Here is a 24644-nt window from a genome sequence, read left to right on the forward strand (position 1 = left end):
TATATAGATATGGATATGGATATGGGTATGGGTATAGATATAATCTTATTTAATGCTCCAGAAACCCTAAAAAGTAGTTACTATTGGGGCGCCTGGGTGGCGCAGTCGGTTAAGCGTCCGACTTCAGCCAGGTCATGATCTCGTGGTCCGTGAGTTCGAGCCCCGCGTCGGGCTCTGGGCTGATGGCTCGGAGCCTGGAGCCTGTTTCCGATTCTGTGTCTCCCTCTCTCTCTGCCCCTCCCCCGCTCACGCTCTGTCTCTCTCTGTCCCCAAAATAAATAAAAAAGTTGAAAAAAAAATTAAAAAAAAAAAAGTAGTTACTATTATTACCCCCATTTTATACATGAGGAAACAGAGGCATTGAAAGATTAGGTGATTTGCCCAAGGTCAAAAAGCTAAGAAATAGCAAGGCCAGGATTCAAACCAGGTAGACTAATTTCAAGGTCTTCATGATTAATTGCTTAATATTTTGTTGTTATGATAATTACTAATACTGGTAATGACAAAGCAGCATTAATTGAGCATCCATTATGTGCCAGGCACCTAGCTTTTTTACTTAGGCTAATTTAATGAGGTAGTATTATTATACTCATTTTATGGATGCAGAAACAGAGTCGGACATTAAATTTCTGGCCTAAGATCACACAGCAAATGAGTGGCATACCCCGGATTCCAACCCAGATGTGCCTCTGAGTCCATGATCTTCCTCCCATGCTATACGGCCCACATCTTCTCCCCAAAGAATGAATCTTTTCACACGGCCCATAAACCGCAGACTCAGGGAGAGTCTCCTGCTGACTCTGAGAAAGTCTTTCATATTTGCGCTTCCCTCAACTCTTCCTCTTTCAACAGATATTTAGACTATCTGACACGTGCTGACGCAGCGTCACACACAGGGAGCACTCCGGAGTTCTCAGGGTCTGCCAGGTTCTTTGTTTAGTCCATTCTCACCTGTGAAGAAACTTCTCGTAGGTCTGGCGGAAGGCAAACCCCGCCCGCCGCACCCTCACATTTTCCAGTAGTCCAAGATACTCTACTTGGTGGCGACAGCGCTCATCGTCAAATATCTGTGGGGATTTCTTGTCATTGGGTTTGATGCAACGTACATAATAGGGCTCCTAAAGAAATAAATCAACAAATGGTAAGTTTCACTGGAGAAAAATCCCAAACTAAGGATGCTAACGTGTAATTAGTGTTAATTGTGTCAAATTAAGCTCAGTGCCTCCAATTTCTCAGACATAAACTTGGGAATAGTTATTCTTCCTTCTCCTTCAAGACTGGAAGTTCTTGTGCATTTAGCTAAAATTTTGCTTTACTATATTCTAGGAATCATCAGGAATTGTAGAAAGGGGATAAAACTAAGGGGTAAACAGTTGAGACATGTAAACATTGAGTTTATGTGTCTTGACAGAAAGAAGGTTAAAAAGTACAAGAGTAATTTAATAGAAAGAGGCAGGAGCCGTGCTAAAGATGAACTGCCATGAAGAATGTGCAACGTAAGCACAACCCTGGCACATGGCAAGTGCTCCATAGTGTCAGCCACCATCATCACCACCACTGACATCATCACAGTAGTTTGTGCTTTTGAAAACGAGATTAAAATTTATAAGGAGAGAAGTTGCAAAACCTCCTGTAGGTGTCAGGGACTCTAAGAAAGAGCCTAGCAAGAAACCCCTCCCTTTGGGCCAATTAAGTTTTGTACCATGCATCAGATCATAACTCCTTTTAAGTATAAAACTGTGCTGGCATAGATCCTGGTCTGCTGAAGGTAACAAATTATCACTGGATGAATCAAGGAGGTCAAATGTATCCTACTTGCAGAGTAAAGAGTTACGTTCCCTTCTCTGATCTATTACCTAGCAGACACACAGATGCACTTTAATTAAGAGATAGAGTCTTCTGTAGATAATTAGGCAATTTTGAGCTCCACTGTGGGCTGGAGGTAAAAAGTAGTAGTAAATAATTTAAGAAGTAGGAGAGATTTGAAGAATGAGAAGTTACTTGCATTCTGAACGGAGTGAGTTTTCAACATCTACACAGGAAGCTCCAAGTATAGACTTATCATGCTACTTTCCATGATGAAAAAAGAGTGCCACTTTCTTCCTTCTTCTAGGCCCTACTGTATTGGTTTTCTATTGCTGCTGCTGCAGATTACCACGGAGACTGCTTAAAAGCACAAAGTTGAACAAAAATCAAAACAGCTGCACTAACGCTCCAGTGAGGTTGGATCTTAAAGGAACCTTCTTCGTCTCTTGAGCAAACCTCCCTCCTCCCTTCTTAGCCTTTTGCTCCAGGAACCTGGTACCAGCCTAAAGACACGAGGAAGAGGGCTGGTATCACCTACACAACTGCTGTCAGAACAGGCTAGATCCTGTGTTTCCCTATAAAACGCCCCAGCCCCTTCCTCCGGGAGGGCTTGCAGTTTTTGAAGGCCCTGGCCTGCTGCGCAATAAAGCTGTCATTCCCCTTTATCCCAAACTCTGTCTTCGAGTTATACTTCGGCTCCGAAACACGGAGGTTGCTTTTCGACAGCACCACAAATTTAGTGGCTTAAAACAACACAAATTTATTCTCATACAGTTATGGAGGTCAGCAGTCTAAGATGGTTCTCGCTGGGCTAAAAATCCTGGTGTCAGCAGGGCTCTTATTTTCTAGAGACTCTTAGAGAGAACCCACTTTCTTATCTTTTCCAGCTTCTAGAGGCTGCCCACATTTCTTGGCTTATGGCCTCCTTCCATCTTGAAAGCCAGTAATGAACAGCCTGTTGAGTCTTTTGAATGATATACCATCTCCCTGGTTCTGACTCTTCTGCATCCTTCTTTCCCTTTGAAGGACTCTTAAATTTACATAGCGCCTACTTGGATAATGCAGGAGAATGTCTTTATTTTGAGGTCGAAAATCAGCAGTCTTTACTCCATCTGCAACCTTCATTCCACCTTGTCATGCAACATAACATGTTTACATGCTCTGGGGAGTCAGGCATGGACAACCTTGGGGGGCTCTAATAAAATCTCAACCCCCCACCCCCGCCTCTCTGTACTTTGTTCCAGGTTTCTACCACAGAACTTCTAAAACCCTTGGAATTTCCTCAGTGGTAGGAGTATCTTTGTTATGCTAATGAAACAACTCAGACCCCGTTCCCAGACAGCTCCAGGACAAGGGGAGCGGGGGGGGGGGGGGGGGGGGGGGGGGGAGGGGGGGGGTAGTCATCACAAAAACCCTCCACAGGATTAGAGGGATGGGACTTTCAGCAGCCTGACCTCCAGGGAGGGGAGGAAGGCTGCAGGTTGAGTCCAATCACAGACTCAAGATTTCACCAGTCATGCTTAGGTCATAAAACCCCGATTTAAAAAAACTCAGACACCGAGGCTCCAAGGAGCTTTCTGGTTGGCGAACATATTATCCAATGGGGAGGGTGATGGACCCTATCTCCACAGGGGCAGAGGCTCTTGCTCTCCGGATGCCCAGACCCTCCAGACCTTGTTGCTCTGTGTGTCTCTTCATCTGGCTGTTCTGGGTAGTTAGTGTCAGGATTGAACTGAATTGTAGGACACTCTGTTGGGGTCACAGAGACCTGGAGCTGAAATGCAGAGCCCATTATTCTGCCTAGCATACCTGCCTCTTTTCATCACATCTGTGGCAGATTTAAAAAACAAACAGCTTTTTGCTGTACCTCCCAACGGGAGGCGAATTTTCCACCCCACTCCTGGGATCTGGGCTGCCCTTGTGATGTGTCTTACCCAACAGAATATGGCAGAAGTGATACTGGGTTATTTGTGGAGACTCATCCTTGAGAGGCTTTGAACTTTTGGAACACTTCTTCCATCATGTGAAGAAATCCAGGACTAAAAACTAGATGAAGAAAGAGGCCAAGGTATCCCAGTCGCCCAGCATGTGAGTGAGCCATTTTAGACCATGTAACCTCAGCTGACCACAGCCACCTGGTGAGCCCAGCAGGACTGGCTAGTGAACCCCCCAGATCATGAGACACAATAAACTGTTGTTCGAGGCACTAGATTTGAGGGTGGTTTGTTATCAATTAACAGACAACTGATACTTCTTCCCTATCCTGGAACACCAATCCTTGGCTTAGGTATTAAGCAAAGGATCGATATTGTTATAAAGTACAAGCAGAATCTTACAAATAGTGATGAGTGACAAAACGTTCACTGAATCTGTAATGGAAGATTTATAGGGAAAGACTGCAGCTCCCTTTTAAAATCTTTTTTTTTTTTTTTTGTAATGCTTATTTATTTTTGAGAGCGAAAGGGTAGGAGAAACAGAGCATGATTGGGGTTTGGGGCACAGAGAGGGAGACACAGAATCTTAAGCCGGCTCCAGGCTCTGAGCTGTCAGCACAGAGCCTGACACGGGCTTGGAACTCATGAACCGTGGGATCATGACCTGAGCCGAAGTCGGACACTTAACCAACTGAGCCATCTAGCTGCCCCAGTGTGGCTCACTTTTTAAAAGTTTAAGTAAATTTAAAACAACCTTAATGGGATGGGGAAGGGAGGTGGGGGTCCTATTTATGTGAGGGCTACAGGGCTTTTATTGCTTGATGAATAAACTAAGAGAGTGTCACTAGCACAGCAAATATCAAAATGCTACTAAATCTATCTGTACACTTTGGCAGTGGTGTAACAGGATAAGCATCACATACGGAGAAAGGGGAACCCTCTTGCACTGCTGGTGGGAATGCAGACTGGTAAAGCCACTCTGGAAAACAGTATGGAGGCTCCTCAGTAAACTAAAAATGGAACTATCCTATGATCCAGCAATTACACTATTAGGTACTTACCCAAAGGATACAAAAATACAGATTCAAAGGGGCACATGCACCCTAATGTTTATAGCAGCATTATCAACGATAGCCAAACTATGGAGAGAGCCCAAATGGCCATCAACTGATGAATGGATAAAGAAGATGTGGTATATATACACAATGGAATATTACTCAGCCATCAAAAAGAATGAAATCTTGCCATTTGCAATGACATGGGTGGAACTAGAATAGCATTATGCTAACTGAAATAAGTCAGCCAGAGAAAGACAAATCCTATATGATTTCACTCATATGTGGAATTTAAGAAACAAAACAGATGAACATATGGGAAGAGGTGGGGAAGAAAAGAGAGAGAAACAAACCACAAGAGACTCTTAACAATAAAGAACAAACTGAGGGTTGATGGAGGGAGGTGAGCGAGGGAGGGGCTAGATGGGTGATGGGTATTAAGGAGGGAACTTGTTATGATAAGCACTGAGTGCTGTATGTAAGTGATGAATCACTGAATTCTACTCTTGAAACCAGTATTGCACTGTATATTAGCTAAAATTTAAATAAATGCATCTAAAATAAATAAATATGCAAGCAAGCTGTATTTATTTTAAAAAAGAGAATAAGCATCACACAGAATCAGGACACTTGGGCATTCACTGTCTCTGCTCTTAACTAACTATGATAGTCTCTCTGGACCTAATTATCTAATTTATAAAAAGAGGATATTAGGGCTTCCACTTCAGTAATGACGGACTAGTTTAAACCAACACCCATGCTGCAGACATCTAGAATCGGCAATTCAAATATTTTAAAAATTTTGCTTAAAGACAGTGGAGAATTATGGGGACCAGAATCTAGCAGGACCGTGGAAGTTTCCAGGTCTGAGAAGTCCTTTTTCCTGGGGGAATTTGCCAACTCCAGAGGAAGCAGATGGGATCTGGGTAGAGGTTTTGGCAGCCTCAGGGGGCTGGCAGGACAGAGATCAGAGAGCAGGGCCTGAAAAGGAGGAGGTCATGGGTAAACCCCTCTCACTTTGGGCTGGGATCCGAAAAGGCTGCCACTAGCAATGAGGGTGAGTCAGAAGCAGGCAGTCCCTCACAGGGACTTGAAATAGCATAGCTCTTGGTTGCCTAAAAGGAGCCAAGGTAAGTCTTTCCTGGAGAAAGATTACATAAACTTAGGTCTCCAGTTATTTCTATAAACAATTTTGCCAATATTATGTTGGGAGCAAAATAGAAATTACCCAGACACACAAGGAACCATGATAACAAGAATTAGAAACAGCAAAACAGCACACAAAACAAACAGACCTGCGGGGATCCACATAATGGAGTTAATAGTGAGAATACGATAACTATGCTTACCATGCTCGAGATGACAAAAGACAATACTGAGAATTTTTAGAGAATCAGAAACTATGTATGTAAAAAATGAACTGAATCAAATTAAAAACACAGGACTGAAAAATACAATGATGGAAACTGAGAAGTCAGTAGATCAGTAGACAGGAAGATTATGAACAGCTGAAGGTGGGTGGGAAGAAATTCCCCAGAATGAAGCATGGAGAGACGAAAAGATGGAAACAAAAGGAGAGAGGTTAAGAGGCATAGTAGCTATGGTGAGATGGTCCGAGTAACTCAAATCCTGAACGAGAGGAGACAGAAGGGGAGAAGCAGTATTTGAAGAGCCAACAGCCAAGAGTTTTGCAAAACTGATGAAAACCCAACTAAGACAAATTGAAGAAGTCCTATGAATTGTGAGGATAAAAAACAAAACAAAACGGGGCGCCTGGGTGGCGCAGTCGGTTAAGCGTCCGACTTCAGCCAGGTCACGATCTCGCGGTCCGAACGATCTCACGGTCCGTGAGTTCGAGCCCCGCGTCGGGCTCTGGGCTGATGGCTCAGAGCCTGGAGCCTGTTTCCGATTCTGTGTCTCCCTCTCTCTCTGCCCCTCCCCCGTTCATGCTCTGTCTCTCTCTGTCCCAAAAATAAATAAACGTTGAAAAAAAATTAAAAAACAAACAAACAAACAAAACAAAACAAAACAAAACAGAACAACACCACTACACTCAGAAAGTCGTAGTAAAACTTCCGACTACCAAAGGAGAGCGGCCAGAGGAGAAAAGAGCCATTACCTCAAGGAGCAACAAACAGACTGACAGCTGACTTCTCACAAGAAACCACGGGATCCAGGAGACAAAGGAGTGTTATCTCTGAAGTGCTGACAAAATTGCCAACATAGAATTTTGCGCCCAGCAACAATATTCTTCCCAAACGAAAACAGTACACAGTATTTTCAGGTAAACAAAAGCAGAGACTCTGTCAACAACAGACTTCAAATATAACAGGATAAAATTCAGGCATAAGAAAAATGGTCCCAGATGAAGGTCAATGGTACAGAAAGGAAAAAAGAAGTGATAAATGGATAAATCTAAACACATACTGACTATATGTAGTAACGACGATGATGATGTCATCTTGCTGGCCACACGCGTTTACACGTGTGCACACGCACACGCACACGTACACTTATAATACATGACCAAAATAGCATAGAAGTTGAGAGGAAGGCAAATGGAATTAAAATGTTTTATGGACCTTGCATTGTCTAGGAAGGAGGTAAAAGTGCCAAATAGTATTAGATTTTTTATATTCAAGAATGGGATTATAATCACTCAACCACCAAAACAATATTATGATATAAATCTTCCAGAATAATAAAGAATAATCACAACACTGAGTGGCAGGGGCCAGAGGGTGAGGAAAGGGTGCCTTCTGAGGTTTAACTAAATATTCTGACTAAAGGACTCATAGGCACATGTGGCATGAGTCTACTCAGGACAAAAACATGGCTTGCCAACAGAAGTGTCACAGTCCTTGCAGCAGTCCACACAGCAGTCAGGTGACAGCTTAAGGACAAAGAGATAAGACCCACATGGGGCAGGCATGGAAAGTACCCTTGGTTTAAAAGCCTCATGCCCCATAGTATCTAATATCCCTTAATGTAGGTCTGAAGACATAGCTTCCAGGGTTCTTAAAAGGGACATGCTTAATACAGGAGTCACCACAGTCAGGGAAGCCCACATAAATCATCTCCACCAGACATTTGTTATTCTCTCAGTGGAGATGCAATTTACAAAAAGGGGTAATTTTTAAGTCATAAGAAATGTTGCACAGTAATACTGTCGAGATACACCTTACTGGGTTAACAGGGGAACAGAGCTAGAAATTTAACTGAGGTTTAGTTGTGAAGCAGAAGGAACAGAATTTTGTTTACTCTTTGCCCACAATCACCAATCTAAAAGAAAGAAAGGAAAGAGAAAGGAATACAAAAGCATCAAACAGAAAGCACTAACGAGATAGTCCATTTAAATGCCACATATAGAAACTACATTAAAAGTCATGTAGAGTAATGACATATTCAAAAGACAAAGATTGTCAGATTGCATAAAAAACAAATCTTACTATATGCTACTTACAAGACACATACTTGAAACACAGGGTTACAGAAACGTTGAAAGTAAAAGGGTGGGAAAAGATACACCAGCAAACCTGGCCAAGAGAGAAGGTGGTGTAACTGTTTTATTCATGCAAAGGCAAAAAGTGATACAGAAATAGAGAGGCATTTCATAATGATAAATAACTCAACCACTAGGAAGAAATAATAGTTCTAACTTGAACAAGCCTAAATAAAGTCTTAAAATATCTAAGGCAAAAACAGAAGATACAACAAGGAGGAAGAGACAAATTCAGAATCACAGATTTTGGCATTTTTGGCACTGACAAAACTAAGAGCTTAGTAAGAACTGGACAACAATATAATTAGCAACCTTGATCTAGTGGATGTGTACAGAGTATAACACAAGTTATTTCTCTCTATATAAACAACATATATACATAAAGAACATTTAACAAATTTCTAAGGATTGAAATCACACAGAGTATATATTCCCTGACCAAATGATATTAAGCTGGAAATCAAGAGCAAAGGATAATTAGAAAAATCGTATACGTCTGGGAATTAAGAAACATAATTCTAGGTGACCTTTGGGTCAAAAAGAAAATTACAGTGTGAATTTAGAAATATTCTGAACTCGATAATTTATAATTATGTGGGCAAAGCAATCTTCGTATAAGGTATTACTGGAGTAGTATAAGTAACTTCACTAAACAAAAACCAGTTAAATGGAATTTTACCAGTACTGATGATGCACAGGAAGTTAACACTAGCTCAGACACTAATGACCAGCTAAGGGGTGGGGGGAATCCTATCCATCCTGTTCAGTAATATAAAATCTTCAGTTAAGGAATCTACTGGAAATACTCTCTCTATATTTAATCAGCATTCTATCTCAATTTATAAACGCCGCCTCCTCTCTCGTTTATAAATATCCAGACTGACTCAGCCTAAGAAACTCTAAATTTGACAAATTCAAGAGTCTTATAAAGATTAAACTGAAAGAGTTAATACTGATCTCATTCTCTGGCATGTTTTAGCCTGTTTCTCCCTCTATTTTATGTAAAAAACATTATTTGTGAAGGCACACTGATCGGTCTATGTATTAGCCAGAAGGCACTGTAGTTAGACATCTGCCTATCTAACTTGCTTTGAACACTGCCAAATAGAGTCACAGGCAAATTCAAGTTCATTTAATAATTTACTGACCATCTGTTTAGGGTGCACCTCATCAGATATCAAGAGATATATAAAATTAGTAGAACTCACTCCCTATGTTTAAAAGACTTATAATCCAGGTGGGGAGACAAGACATGCATTGAATACATTGTGTAGATTCTGAGACAAAGTGAGGGGTCAGGACTTCCACTTCTGGTGGTGGAGGACCAAGCAATGCTACAACCTTCCTGATGAAGTCATTAGGAAAAGCGCTAGACAGATATGGGAAGGGGGGGAATCTTCTCAAACGCATCAGAAAGCTAATAAGATAACCAAGATGAGAGTAAGACTACAATGGAAAGGGGTGGGGCCGGACTTCAGGGCAGTTTTCATCTGGACAGCCACGAGACTACCACAGCTTCTGACGGCCTTGTGGGGCCAGGGGGCTGCAGGTTGGAACCCAAAGCCATAGACAAGGGACACTGGTCTGCAATCCTAAAGAGCTAACCCTGGGAGTCCAAGGTGGATGGAAAACAATTTGGTCCATTGCTGACCCACTCCAGATCCTGAAATTGGATTGGGGTGACCCTGGATTGTCAGAATTTGTCTGATACAACTTTTAAACTTAAATGTTTAATTTTTCTGGATTCTTTTTCTTTGACCAAATTGACCATTTGTATCTTTTTTTTTTTTTTTACATTCAATGTAATCACTACTATATTTGGATTTATTTCTACCATCTTAATTTATCCTGGCTTTTCTATGTTCTTTAGTCTCCTCTTTCCTATGTTTTATAGAACTGATTACTTCTCATTCTGACCTCAACCCAACTCATTTCTATTCTTTTACTGACTACACGAGGGAATTTAATATGCATTTGTGTGTTATTAGGATTACAAGCTAAGTAATATTTTATTTTTCTGAATAACCGATGACTTTAAGCACTTGAATTCTAATCCCTTATCCTTCTAATTTATATACTATTATTGTGCTATTGGATTCTCATCTGTATTTGTTAAAGTTTATTTTTATTTGAGAGAGAAAGAGCAAGCAGGGGAGGGGCAGAAAGACAGAGGGGGAGACAGAATTCCAAGCGGGTTCTGCGCTGTCAGCACAGAGCCCGATGTGGGGCTCTAACTCACAAACTGTGAGATCATGACCTGAGCCAAAATCAGGAGTCAGACGCTTAACCGACTGAGCCTCCTAGGCACCCCTATTCTAATCTGTATTTTTAATCCAATATTGTTTTAGTTTATTTATGCACACCCACCTATTTACCAATTTCTTTGCTCTTCTTTTTGCATTTCAGACTTTCATTTTGTATACTCTTCCTCCATCCTGATATGTATGTATATCCTTTAGAACGTCCCTTAGTGCGCTTGTAACCCTCTCCTCTTTTTCAGAAAGATTCTTTATTGTGTCTTTGTTCTTGAAACAAATTCATTCTCTTTGTACAGAATTTTGGTTTACAGTTCTTTTCTTTCAGCCTGTTATTCTTTTAAGTGGATCTGCTTTTAAGGCATTTTCTTAGTCTTTGATGTTCTGGGATTTCACAATGTGCCTAGATGCAGATTTCTTGTAACTGTTCCAGCCTGGGATATACCAGACTTCCTGACTCCAAGAGAGTGTTATCTTTCATCACTGTAGAAATTCTCAGCAATATACCTTCCAATATTGCTCTGCCCATCCTCTCCTTTCCATGAGTAACTGATCAGATGCACGTTAGACCTTTTCATTTTGTCTTCCATGTTTCTTAATAGTGTTTCTTTTTGCTTCATTTCTTGGTCTAAGTAGAATCCTGGATAATTTCCCCACTTCTTTCTTTCATTCCTCTATTCTCTCTTCAGCTTTGTCTAAACTGATGTTAAACCTATCCTTGAGTTGCTAATTTTAATTTCTATCAATTGCCTAGTTACTTGATTTTTCTCATATTTTTAGGCCTTTGATTTCTTGAAACATACTAAACATTCTTGTATTGTTTGTGATAACTCCATTCTAAGAAGTTTTCATGACTCTGACTCTTGCACCTGGTACTTTGTTCATGTGTGTAGTAATTCTTTGTGGTGAACTCCTTATTTTCCTCAAAACTTTATCTGTGGAAATTCTTGAAGGTCTGGTTTGAAGGTGGTTTCTTCAAGGAAAAAAAACTGTTTGCTTCTATCATATGCTTGGGGATCCCTGGCCATGACCATTTCAAACTAAACTGTTGACTTAAGCTTTTTAGGCCATCCAGGTAGTGTGAATTTGGATTGAAAACCTCATGAAAACTTGCTTACAATGATAAATTCTCCAGAAGTGTTCACTCCCGCTTTGGCTCAGGGCCATGGACCAATATAGGCAGTTTTCCTTTCAGAGAATGAGGGATTATTTCTTGTTCACTTTATATGCATCCCTTTGAGGATGCAGTCCTTTGGAGACCTGCCCATGTGTGTGCACATGCACGTTTGTGTATAATCTCTTATTAGACACTCTACTTTGGGCAGGCCCTGGGCTTCACTTGAGGACCCAGCCTTGAACACCTATGCCCAAAGTTACCTACTTCAACAAATCCCCAAAGAGACAGAATCTTCTTTTTCCTTAACTTCTGCCTTCACTCAGTCTGTGGCCTGCATGTTCCTTACTTTCTTATTAGTTCATGGCTGCATTCAAGAAGTGGATTTTTATGTTTTACCTAACATTTTAGTTGTTTTCAGTCGGTTTTAGTAGGTGCTTTCTTCACTATGTTCCCAGCAAATGCATTAGTCATATATATTTTTAAGATCTTCCCATGGTCCTAGATGAAACTGGTATCTAATTTTATTTTCTCATATTAACCCACTATGAAGGGAATATTAATCTCATAAAATGAGTTGGGTAGTGGTCTTTTTCCTATCCTCCAAAACAGTTTATATATAATAGGAATTACTGGCTTCTTGGCGGATTTATAAAATGTATCTGTAAAACCATCTGGGTTTCATGTTCTTGGCAAACCTGGGAGAAGGCAGACTTCTGATTAGTAATTCAGAGTCGTTAAGGTTACTAATTTATTCAGATTTTCCATGTCTTCTTGAGTTAATTTTGATAACATATTTTTCTAGAAAATTAATTTTTCAAGTTCACTGGCATAGAGTTGTGCACAATATTCTATGCCTTATAAAAATCTCTGTATTATATGAATACACCTTTTTTTCATTCATAATATTGCTTTTTCATCAGTTTCATTAAAGGTTTGTCTATTTGACTAATTTTTTGACCTATTAATTTTAATTTTTGCTTTTTAAAAGTCATTTTCTTACTTCTGTCTTTGATTTTCTTTGGGATTCGTTTTCTGGTTTCTTGAGTGGAGAGGTGAACTTAACTCATTTACTTTCAATCTTGTTTTTTTAATAAAGATATAACAAGTGGATCACTTTAGCAGCATTCTACAGATTTTGATAATTCTTTATCATGTAGGTCCATGTATTTTATAATTTCCTTTGTGATTTCCTCATCAATATGTGAGTTATCTAGGAGAGCATTTTTCCCTCAAGTTCCCAAGCACATTAAAAAAAAAATAAATAAAGGCTGCCCTTTATTTTTATTTGCTGTGAGGATGGAGACTATATCTAAATGGTTATGACTTCCTTTGTGATCTAGTATGTGGCCAGTTCTTGGAAATGTTCTATGTATACTTGAAAGGGATATGTATTTCCTATTCCCTGGGTGCAGCGTTCTTTTGATCCATTAAAGTTTAAATTTGGTTTTCAACGCTTCTGCCTTCTTACTTGTCCGCCTGAAACATCAGTTTCTGGTACAGCTGGTTTAAAATCTCCCACAAGGATTGTGAACTTGTCAACTTTCCTTTTAAAATTGTTTTCAGGTTCTTTTTTTGCTTTATGGAGTTTATGGATAATCACAGCTATATTGGTAGGTACCTAGTTCAAAATGACTCTATTGTCTTGGGTGTTTTCATTTATTGTTATTGATCTCTTTATCTGTATTACTACTTTTTGTCTTAAATTCTATGTTCTTTCACATTAATGTTGCTTTTAATCATTTTGTGGGGGGGGAAGGGCTTGATGCATTCTTGCTCACCTCTTTCTTTTTCATTGTTCTGTATACTGTTCTGTTTCGGTGTCTCCTAGACAAGCATACGCCTGGATTCTCCATCTGTCTAGTCTTCTTAGTCTATTTACATTTATGGTGAATACTGATTATTTACATTTATTTTGTGTTTTCTAAAAGTAACGTTTTCCTTTGTTGCTTTCCCACCCACCTTCCTGCCTTCTATTGGGCTGAGAGGATGTCTTTATTCCTCTTCTTGTCCCTGTTCTCTCCCTCATTCCCGCTCCTCCACGAACACCCAGACTGGGAAGCTATAGCACAGACTGCCAGGCTCGCTGCCTACCTCCTACCCAGCATCTTTTGTTCTGAGACAGAATCCTTACTTCTAGCTAGGTGAGCTGCTGACCAGAATAAAAATGCACTTCCCAGCTTCCCTGGAAACTTGGCATAGCAAACAAGATGGAAGGAGCATGCTGTGTGAGGCACCCAGGAAGTGCACCCAGTTGCCACCTGGGGCCAGGAGGATGGACGTCAAGTGCCAAGTGTGGCTGAGCAGAAAGACAGAAGGGAGCCAGCTCCCTAACCATCTTAAGTGTGCCATACCCATCCTGGAATACCTTCTTCTGTACCTTATTTACAGGAGAGAGAAATAAATGTCTCTCTTGTTTGAGCCCCTCATTTGGGGATCTCTCTTTTATTAGCAGCTGAATGCAATTCCTGATACAGAAATTACAGATGGTTCTAGAATTTTAATTTTTATTTAGAAAGAGAGAGTGTGCATGCGATCAGGGGAGGGGCAGAGAGAAGGGGAGAGAGAGAATCCTAAGTAGGCTCCACACCGGGCATGGAGCTCGATCTCACAACCCCAAGATCATGACCTGTACTGAAATCAAGAGTCAGACACTTAACCAACTGAGCCACCCAGGTGCCCCTGGAATTTTTGTTTTTTAAAAATGCACATTTAAACACCAATTTTAGAAAATAAAGGTGATTCTTTTCTAGTTAATGAAATACATCTAACATATTTTATAAACTATAACATATTCTATAAGCATGTTTTATAAGGTTCTGTATTCTCCATTTCTTGGGTCACACGCCTCCCTTCTAGGTTCACCGTCCCTCTTGCAGGATGATGCAGGTTGGAGCTGACATGCACAGAGAAGCTAAGGGACAACAGGAACACTTCTAATGGTGTTCTGGTCTTCGGTTCTGGTATCCTCAGCCCTGCCTTTCTGGAGGTTTGATTCTACAAGTCAACAAATTGTGCTTATTTGTTGTCATGTGGGGCCGAAGAAACCTGACAAAATGGAATAGAACGCTACTGAACAGATGTGTTCTTGTGCATTTGCCTAATTTATCCACAGTGAAGTAACCAGAAACAGCATAGATTTAAATTCTTAGAAAGGAAGTTGTTTTTTTTTAAAAAGATAATAATGAAGAATAAAAAACACATGAAAAGCACCAGAACAGGGAAATTAAAAAAAAAAAAAAAAGAATAAAAATAATGAGCCCCAGAATGCTGCCTTATTTATCAAACTTATCAACAGCAGCAGTTTGGGCTAGAAATCTGCTCTTTAATGGGGGGAAAGAAACAGACTTAACTTATCAAACAGTACTACACCTGAAAGGAACAATAAAAAGAAGAAACAATGGTCAGTAATACAACATTTTATTTCAACTTTTGTAACAGCTTAAGGACAATACTTAAACTTCCTCTTGAAACTCTATCTGGTCATTTTGTATATGGACACGAGATACAGATGGCATATTACTGTTTTTTAAAAATCTTTATTTATTTTGGGAGAGAAAGAGCATGAGTGGGGTAGGGGCAGAGAGAGAGGAGACTGGCCTGAGCCGAAAGCAAGAGTAGGACGTTCAACTGATGGAGCCACCCAGGCGCCCCTGACATATTACTGTTTAATTCAAGATTTATTTATTTTTTAAGCCAAGCCCTGTCTTCAGTACGGGGCTGAAGCTCATTTTGCTAAGCACACACTCTATTTTAGTTATATACGTATAGTTTTTAAAGATCTCACTAAGAGTTTCCCCTTGTCAACAACCATAAAAAACTCAAATTTAACGAAAAGCATTTCATCTGGCATACAACTATTTCAGCCAGCCATGTTAAAGAAAACAAAACAGGGATAAGAATTCAATTACAACATTCACTTTAAATATCTATATGGTTCAGTGCAATTTATCATAATTACCTAAAAAGCGAATCATACATTCTCTATAACATATATCAAGAGGGAACCAATGACAGCAAATGGTGCTGACCACCATCAAAAGTGGTGATAAAATGGATACGTAGAAAAGAAAATAATTACCTTTGATGCAAGGTTGTCCACTAAAGCGATCATCGAATTCTTAAACAAGGTGGCAGCGGTCAGAGGTCGCTTGGTCACCTCTGTAATACTCAGTTTGCCTTCGGGCCACATATTCTTCAGCACGGGATTTGAACTGAGAAGCACAGAAAGAGCAAGGAGAATGTTACATTCAAATAAACTGAATAGAAACTGCTAAGGAATCCTGCTGGGCTGCACCCTGGAGCCACAAGGGGACTGCAGACTGGAGCCACAGTGGAGTGCACACTGGAGCCACAGTGGAGTGCAGACTGGAGCCACAGTGGAGTGTAGACTGGAGCCACGAGTGGACTGCAGACTGGAGCCACGAGTGGACTGCACCCTGGAGCCATGAGTGGACTACAGACTGGAGCCACGAGTGGACTGCAGACTGGAGCCACATATGGACTGCACCCTGAAGCCACGAGTGGACTGCAGACTGGAGCCACGAGTGGAGTGCAGACTGGAGCCACAGTGGAGTGTAGACTGGAGCCACGAGTGGACTGCAGACTGGAGCCACGAGTGGACTGCACCCTGGAGCCATGAGTGGACTACAGACTGGAGCCACGAGTGGACTGAAGACTGGAGCCACATATGGACTGCACCCTGAAGCCACGAGTGGACTGCAGACTGGAGCCACGAGTGGAGTGCAGACTGGAGCCACGAGTGGACTGCACCCTGGAGCCACAGTGGAGTGCACACTGGAGCCACAGTGGAGTGTAGACTGGAGCCACGAGTGGACTGCAGACTGGAGCCACATATGGACTTCAGACTGGAGCCACGAGTGGACTGCAGACTGGAGCCACGAGTGGACTGCAGACTGGAGCCATGAGTGGACTGCAGACTGGAGCCACAGTGGAGTGTAGACTGGAGCCACGAGTGGACTGCAGACTGGAGCCACGAGTGGACTGCACCCTGGAGCCATGAGTGGACTACAGACTGGAGCCACGAGTGGACTGAAGACTGGAGCCACATATGGACTGCACCCTGAAGCCACGAGTGGACTGCAGACTGGAGCCACGAGTGGAGTGCAGACTGGAGCCACGAGTGGACTGCACCCTGGAGCCACGAGTGGACTGCACCCTAGAGCCACGAGTGGACTACAGACTGGAGCCACGAGTGGACTGCAGACTGGAGCCACATATGGACTGCACCCTGAAGCCACGAGTGGACTGCAGACTGGAGCCACGAGTGGAGTGCAGACTGGAGCCACGAGTGGACTGCACCCTAGAGCCACGAGTGGACTACAGACTGGAGCCACGAGTGGACTGCACCCTAGAGCCACGAGTGGACTACAGACTGGAGCCACGAGTGGACTGCAGACTGGAGCCACGAGTGGAGTGCAGACTGGAGCCACGAGTGGACTGCACCCTGGAGCCACGAGTGGACTGCAGACTGGAGCCACGAGTGGACTGCACCCTAGAGCCACGAGTGGACTACAGACTGGAGCCACGAGTGGACTGCAGACTGGAGCCACGAGTGGAGTGCAGACTGGAGCCACGAGTGGACTGCACCCTGAAGCCACGAGTGGACTGCAGACTGGAGCCACGAGTGGACTGCAGACTGGAGCCACGAGTGGACTACAGACTGGAGCCACGAGTGGACTGCAGACTGGAGCCACATATGGACTGCACCCTGAAGCCACGAGTGGACTGCAGACTGGAGCCACGAGTGGACTGCAGACTGGAGCTACGAGTGGACTGCAGACTGGAGTCACAAAGCCTACCTGGAAAAAAGACTCCATCCAGAAAATTATGCTGAGAGAGCATAGTGGCAGATACCATATCACAGATGGAGAAGATGTGTCCAAACTATCCTACATTTAAAAAATTCTTGGGGCACCTGGGTGGCTCAGCTGGTTAAGTATTCAACTCTTGGTTTCAGCTCAGGCCATGATCTCATGGTTTGTGGGTTCAAGCCCTGTGTTGGGCTCTGCTGATAGTGCAGAGCCTGTTTGGGATTCGCTCTCTCCCTCTCTCTGCCCACCCCGTCCCTCTCTCCCTCCCTCTCCAAATAAATAAATAAACTTAAAAAAAAAAAACATTCTTGGGGCACCTGGTTGGCTTAGTTGTGGAGCATGTGACTCTTGATCTCGGGGTTGTGAGGTCAAGCTCTAGGTTGGGTATAGAGATTACTTAAATAAATAAACTTAAAAAAATTCTTTAAATTTCTTTAAAGTGACATCTACATTATCATTACCTAGAACCCTCAAATGGTTAACACGGCTCTTACAATACATACATAAAATCAAAAGATTTGGGTGGTCCTCAGGAGGAGGACAAGCCACTAGTGAAAAACGATGCTCAATGTGGCATGGCAGAAAACATGGGCACGAAAGGAGCTTCTCATCGGAAGAAACACACAGAACAGATAACACAACAAAAAGCCAGCTCTTTCTAACAAGGCAGACAGGAATATAAAAGAACCATGTTTACATTGCCTTCCAGTAAATCCCTCACTGCAGCTGAATTTGCACACTCTACTGGCAGTTACAATATTTTATTGATGTGACACTAAGACTGTTGCCATCCAATTCCTATGGTGTACTTCAGGCCAGTTTAAATGCTAAAAATTATGTAAAAATCATCATTTAGCTCTGTGGAGATGTTTTTTTACAACATGCGTGGTGGTCTCAACTGATTTGCTTCCTATTTCATTTTGGGTGTCTTTGATTTTAAAGTAATTGGAACTCAAACTGTTGTTTCCTGGAAACTTCTTTCTTCCTGCCTTCCTTTCCTCCTTCCTCCCTCCCTTCTTCCTTCCTATTTGTGCACAGTTGTCACATGACGTTACATCGGCTGCAGGTGTACAAACGGTGACTCCGCATCTCTAAATGTCATGCAGCGCTCACGTCCAGTAGCTACCACCTGTCATCGTACGATGCTATTTGTCAGAAATCTTTTTTTTTTTTTTTTTTAATTGGGGGCTGAGAAGAGAGAGAAAGGACTCGGCAAGGACATTCTCTGCTGTGTTTACTACTGCCATCGCTTTGCCCGCTGTTCTTTCCCTGGTGTAAAACTGAGAAAACTGAGGTGGTTCCCCAAATACCTAGTAAACTTCTGCACACAGAGGCCCGAAATGACAGGTGTGAGATGCCAGAATAAGTGCCCAGAGAGCAGAGAGGAAAAAGGGAGAGCTGAAGACTGACCGGGCCTGTACAGAGCAGCACTCCCACCCCTCGCCGCTGCTAGCGGGGGGTGCTGACTACCACCGGAAGCGGCGCTAAAATAACCCCATGATCTGTGTGTGGCTCAGGGTCCCCATTTCACCCCTCCCTGCTCCTGTCCCTAGTCTCCCGGTGAGCGCTGACCATCAAAATGACCGCATAAGGGCGTACCGTTTCTCCTGAAATCTTCCATTCTAGTCTTTAGCAGAGAGGATTCAAGGCAATGGTTTTCAACCCTTAGTTCAGAGGAGGCCTGGGTGTCTCCCTAACACTTACTGAATAGAATTACCAGGAAGTAGAACATGTGTGCTTTGAAAATTCTGATGCAGCCCCAAGACTGGAGATCGCAGACTTTGAGTCCATGCGGTTGCTGCCCCAAATTCCACCTTACTCACTGTTGGCCATAGAGATTATTCCCATATTACTTGGTAAATGGAGGGAGGAGAGAAGGTTGGAAATGAAGGAAATAAGATGTTTATTATGATTATTGTTAAATAGTTGAATTCATATATAATGAACCAAAAGCGATCCATACAATCATTCTAAAGAGAAAGAACTCTTCAGGCCCGTAAGTCATGAATATAATAATAAAATAGTTTTCAAACGTCTAAAAGAACGCTTTTCTTAAAAGGGAACCTTATTTATCCAGAAACCCAGTAGGCTTAATAGATAAGACAGAAGTTGCATGGCTTAGAAGTGAGGAAGTCAAGAGTGAAGTCTGTGCACCTGGCGTGCCACCTGCCGGCTCCCTTCCTCTCCATTTACACACACAAGCAGCTAAGCACTATGGATTCTACGGGTAATAGTTTTCACTTTCAGTTAATAAACTAGATTCTCACTGCTATTTGACTCTCCAAGCAGGTTTTCCAATAGGGGAGGACAGCCTGTCATACCAATGCAAATATTCCATGTCATGGTCAGATTTTTCACTGGAAATAAACCCACACGCAGCTTTGTTTCTACCTGAATCCTGTGAGCTTGGGATTACGTGAGCCCAACACTAGGAGGTGGAGCTCCTCTCACGGAGCTGGACCTGTGGGCCAGAAAAAATTCACGAAGGTAATGAAGGCTGGGGCGCCTGGATGGCTCAGTCAGTGGAGCGTCCGACTTCGGCTCAGGCCATGATCTCACGGTTCGTGAGTTCGAGCCCTGCATCGGGCTCTGTGCTGACAGCTCAGAGCCTGGAGCCTGCTTCGGATTCTGTGTCTCCCTCTCTCTCTCTGCCCCTCCCCTGCCCATGCTCATGCTCATGCTCTGTCTCTGTGAAAAATAAACAAACATAAAAAAACAAAAACAAAAAAACAACGAAGGTAATAAATGCCACCTTCTGTAGCCTCTTGCTACATATCCTGGGTGCCTTCCCCTGGCAACACATGCTGATATTGCCACTGGCTGACTGAGGCCATTTACTCCACGGAGCAACGCCAGACTCCATCACTCGTCCCTCAAAATGGGTGCATCTTACCTGAAAGTTCAAGCATTGGAACTCCTTTCTGAAAGTCCCTTTTCCCCATGACCAGCTTTTCCACGGACCCCTCTTGCATTCCCATGTCTCTGTAACTTTCTGGTGCTGACAGCTCCATCACTTGGTGGCTTCAACATCCATACAGACGTACCGTTTAATAGGAAAACTTCTTGAAAGAACCGTTTAAACGCAACGTCTCTACATCTCATAGTCCGTATTCTCTGGAGCCCACCTCAACCAGACATTTGTTTTCACGACTCTACTGAGACCAGTGTTGTCAAGGGCCCACCTGACCTTCATGTCAGCAAATCCGATGGTTAATCTCGGCCCTCACAGCATTTCCCTTTTGATGGTATTTCACAGAGTTTATGATTTTTTTGGGGGGTGCCTGGGAGGCTCAGTCGGTTGAGCATCTGGCTCCTGATTTCATGTGAGGTCATCGCCTCACGGTTCATCGGATCGAACCCCGCATCGGGATCTGCGTTGATGGTGTGGAGCCTGCTTGGGATTCTCTCTCTCTCTGCCCCTCCCCTGCTCTCTCTCTCAAAATAAATACATGCATATTTTAGAAAATCACTTTGTTTTTGGCTTGGCCTCTGTGATACCAGGTTTCTGGTTTTTCTCCTACTTCACTGGCAGCCCTGTCTCCTTTGCTAGTTCCTTGTTTTTTGCTCGACTCCGAACGCTGGAGAGTCTCAGGGATTAGTCTTTTTGACCTCTTCTATTTATCTGTGCTCACTCTCATTAATCTCATCTAGTCTTACAGCTTTACATACTGTCAATAGACTAGGGACCATGAATTTATAGATCCAGTTCCTCCTTTACCCCGAGTTCCAGATGCGGACCTACAATTGCCTGCTTGGCATTTCCAGCCGAGCGCCCAACATTATAACATGTCCAGGACAACACACTGGATCTCCCCCACCCAGCTGGCCCCTCCTCAAGCATCCCTCCCCCAGTGCTCAGGCACCGTCTCAGATTTCTGTTTTTCTCCCTCACACCACACATCCTATCCATCAGCGTATCTTGTTGGCCTCACTTTCGAAGTATCACCCGCTCTGACCACTTTTCATCACCTCTCTTACTACCATCTGGATTACTAGTCTATTTGGTCTCTTCATTTCTACTCTTGCCCTTTCTAGTATGTGTTTTACACAGTAGCCCTAGTGAGTTCTTTAAAATATAAATCGTGCCCTACCATGAATTCCAATGGCTTCTCTTCATACTTCATCCTTACCTTGGCTCACAGACTCTTCTTGATCCACACCCTGCCAACCTCCTTAAATTCATTCTGTATTACTCTTCCCACCTCTCACTCTGCTTTTAGCAGCACTAGCCTGTTCTCAAGATACCCACGCTCACTCCCACCTTGGCGCCTTGGCACTGGCTGCTCTCTGCCTGGAATGCTCTCCTCCGCCACGTGTTCATGGCTTACTCCCTCACTTCATTCAGGTCTCTGTTCAAAAGTCACATCTTTTTTTTTTTTTTAATGTTTATTTATTTGAGAGAGAGAGAGAGAGAGAGAGAGAGCGCGCACACGAGTGGGGTAGGGGCAGAGACAGAGAGGGAGAGAAAGAATCCCAAGTAGGTTCTGTGTTGTCAGTGGAGAACCCAACACAGGGCTCAATCTCATGAACTGTGAGATCATGACCTGAACCAAAATCCAGAGATGGACACTTAACTGACTGAGCCACCCAGGTGTCCCAAAAGTCACCTCTTTTAAGAAGCCTTTTCTGACCACCCTTCTCGATAATGCCTCCCTTGTCCCTCCTTGTCTATAACCTTCAATCTCCTACCTACTTTATTTTTCTTCACGGCAATTTGTCACTACCAGAAAGTTACTTATTTTGTTGCACAAGTGGTCACCTCCACTGGAGTAGAAGGTTCACGAGGGTGGGGCAATAGCCTAAATTTTTTCTCAGCTGGATGTTAGGGCATAGAAGAATGTACGGCTCATAGGTGTGTAACACATTTTTGATGATCTCCCGACCAACTGACTATGCAGATTTAGTATATGAGTGACTACATGTACCTCTAGTCCTAAAGAAGAAACTGGCTAAGAATGTCTTCTTTATGGGCCTCTTTCCAAAGCATTCCTACTGGGTTTGAACTTACTATCCTTTGCCTGGTTTTACTTAACCACATCTTTTCCACATTTTCTTGGATTGGGAAAAGGTTCTGTCCACTCAGATTCTGTCAACACTGACACCAGATGCCACGCTGATGTTAAAAGTGGTCTCTTAGTTGGAGGCAAAGGCATTACCATGGGAATCTGCCACTGGCCTACTTTGGGGACACTGGTAGGAGTGCCAGAAGGATGGTAGTAGTGAACAGAAAAACTGAGGCAACCCAAGGGAAATCAAGGAAAATGATATCAGCAGCAGGGCCCTGCCCTAAATTTATAGATTCCATAATCACAAAGTAATATATTATTTCATTCATATGATCAAATAGAACTAGAAAATTTGCCAGAAGCTCTTAAAACTGTCACATAAAAGTAATCATGTGCATACATATTATGCAATATATATGTCAAAGAGCTTAATGGAAAGATAGTTAATAAAATTTCAATCCTACCTGTTATACATGAGGCGCTTGAAATCTTGAAACAAAGTGTCTTTATTTTTGTCAATAAATCCAACGACTGAATAGCTAATAGAGGGAAAAAAAACACAGAAAACATGCATTATTCACTAAGCAAGAGCCACATTTAAGCTTCTCTACAAATCTACAGGCCTTTCCAGTGTTAATGATGCAAACAATCATCTACGGGGCTGATACTGTCCATTTTGTTCTGTGTTTAAAAATTCCAAATTTACCTACTAAGTAGAGGGCATATTGTTTTTATTCCTCAAAAGGAGAGCAAACATCAATCATTATGATTAAGACTGCCATTTTCTACTGCTTGTTTACTGCTTACCTCAAGAAGGGGACTCTCAAAAAGATAGCTGTGTTTATCATCCAGCACTCCTAAGATCAAAGCAAAACAGCAACAGACAGGAACTACTAGTCTCTTCGTAGGGAGGTCAAGTGACTTGCCTAAGGTTCTCTCAGTGTATTCAGGGTGGGATAAAAGAATCCAAGGAGAACTGCAAAGGACGGTAAGATTTAGATAAGCAGAGGGGAAAGAGGAAGGGAGATCACACAGGGAAGCAGATCAAATGAAGGGGGAGGAGCAGGCACATGCATGGAGTGCTTGAGAGAAAACCAGGAGGGACAGTGTCAGGTGCTGAGTGCCCACATAAACTTGAGTTGGTGATGAAGGAGGGATCGGAGCTGCTCTGTTACAGGGGCAGGTGTGGACTCCAGGGGCAGCAAGGGCAGTGCTGGGGGCAGAAAAGTAATGGAGGACTCAGGGTGACAAGGACAGAGGCTCAGGTGTGAGGCAAATAGGAACTCCAGATGCACTTGCTCCCAACGGCTCTACCTTGTTGCCTGTCCTTAACAGTCAGATCAGTGTAGATAATTCTCAGATGTCTAACCCAGACCCCTCGCTGATGTTCTCACCTCACATATTTGATTCTCTAAGAAGATTCCTTCAGGCTGCACAGCCCACAGGAGCTTCAAGGTTACCAGGTCCAAAACGACTTCCTTGCCTCCTGCATCCTAGATCTGTTTCCTAAGACCTTCAAGTCACTTTTGACTGAAACCCTGAAGCCACCTGACTCTTTACCTATTGTCTAACCTGTAACATTCAAACTTCATAGTCCTTATTTTGGCCTTTAAGTTCTCATTATGATTTGATCTCAATCTACTTTTCCAGACATTTCTACTTCTCTATGCTACAAAAAGGATACAGTCCACTTAAATGGACCTAGTTACTATTTCCTGAATATTTCTAGCACCCTTCCCACTTCTCCCTTTAAAAATAATTCCTAGAATCTATGGACTAGCTACCACCAGCCTTCCTGGGTTTATCACACAGAAATACTACATCATGTGCTTATTCTAAATTCTGACAATACTGTTATTAGTCATGTGGTGATTATTTTAGACCATCTTTTATTGTCCTGATGTATGCATGTAAATGTGTGGATATATATGTACATGCATATTTATGAGTATAAATAAACACACACACAACCATATATGTACATATGCATCTTACATGGGAAGCTCTTTGTGAGCTGAGACCACACCTTATAATACACTGTGCACAAAGGAGATATCCACTAAGAATCTAGAAAGGGACTGAAGGGCTGAAAGAGAGAAGGGGAAGTCTGAGGCATTGGATATCCCTCAAAAGGGTCA

General features: G+C 42.6%; 1 protein-coding gene across 1 annotated transcript in view; it reads right to left on the minus strand.

The window, feature by feature from the left end:
• Positions 1-24644, minus strand: part of MYO1D (myosin ID) — a 361161-nt gene that overhangs the window by 214596 nt on the left and 121921 nt on the right. The window contains exons 13-15 of the mRNA XM_047080805.1: positions 22971-23045; positions 15748-15880; positions 952-1118 (exon numbers count right to left, since the gene is read on the minus strand). Coding sequence (XP_046936761.1) covers positions 952-1118; positions 15748-15880; positions 22971-23045 — 375 coding nt within the window. The remainder of the gene's footprint in view (positions 1-951; positions 1119-15747; positions 15881-22970; positions 23046-24644) is intronic.

The sequence above is a fragment of the Lynx rufus genome, unplaced genomic scaffold (genome assembly GCF_022079265.1).
Source record: "Lynx rufus isolate CCGP_SWC_20201006 ecotype Redwood Valley unplaced genomic scaffold, mLynRuf1.p SCAF_18, whole genome shotgun sequence".
NCBI classification, from domain to species: Eukaryota; Metazoa; Chordata; class Mammalia; order Carnivora; family Felidae; genus Lynx; species Lynx rufus.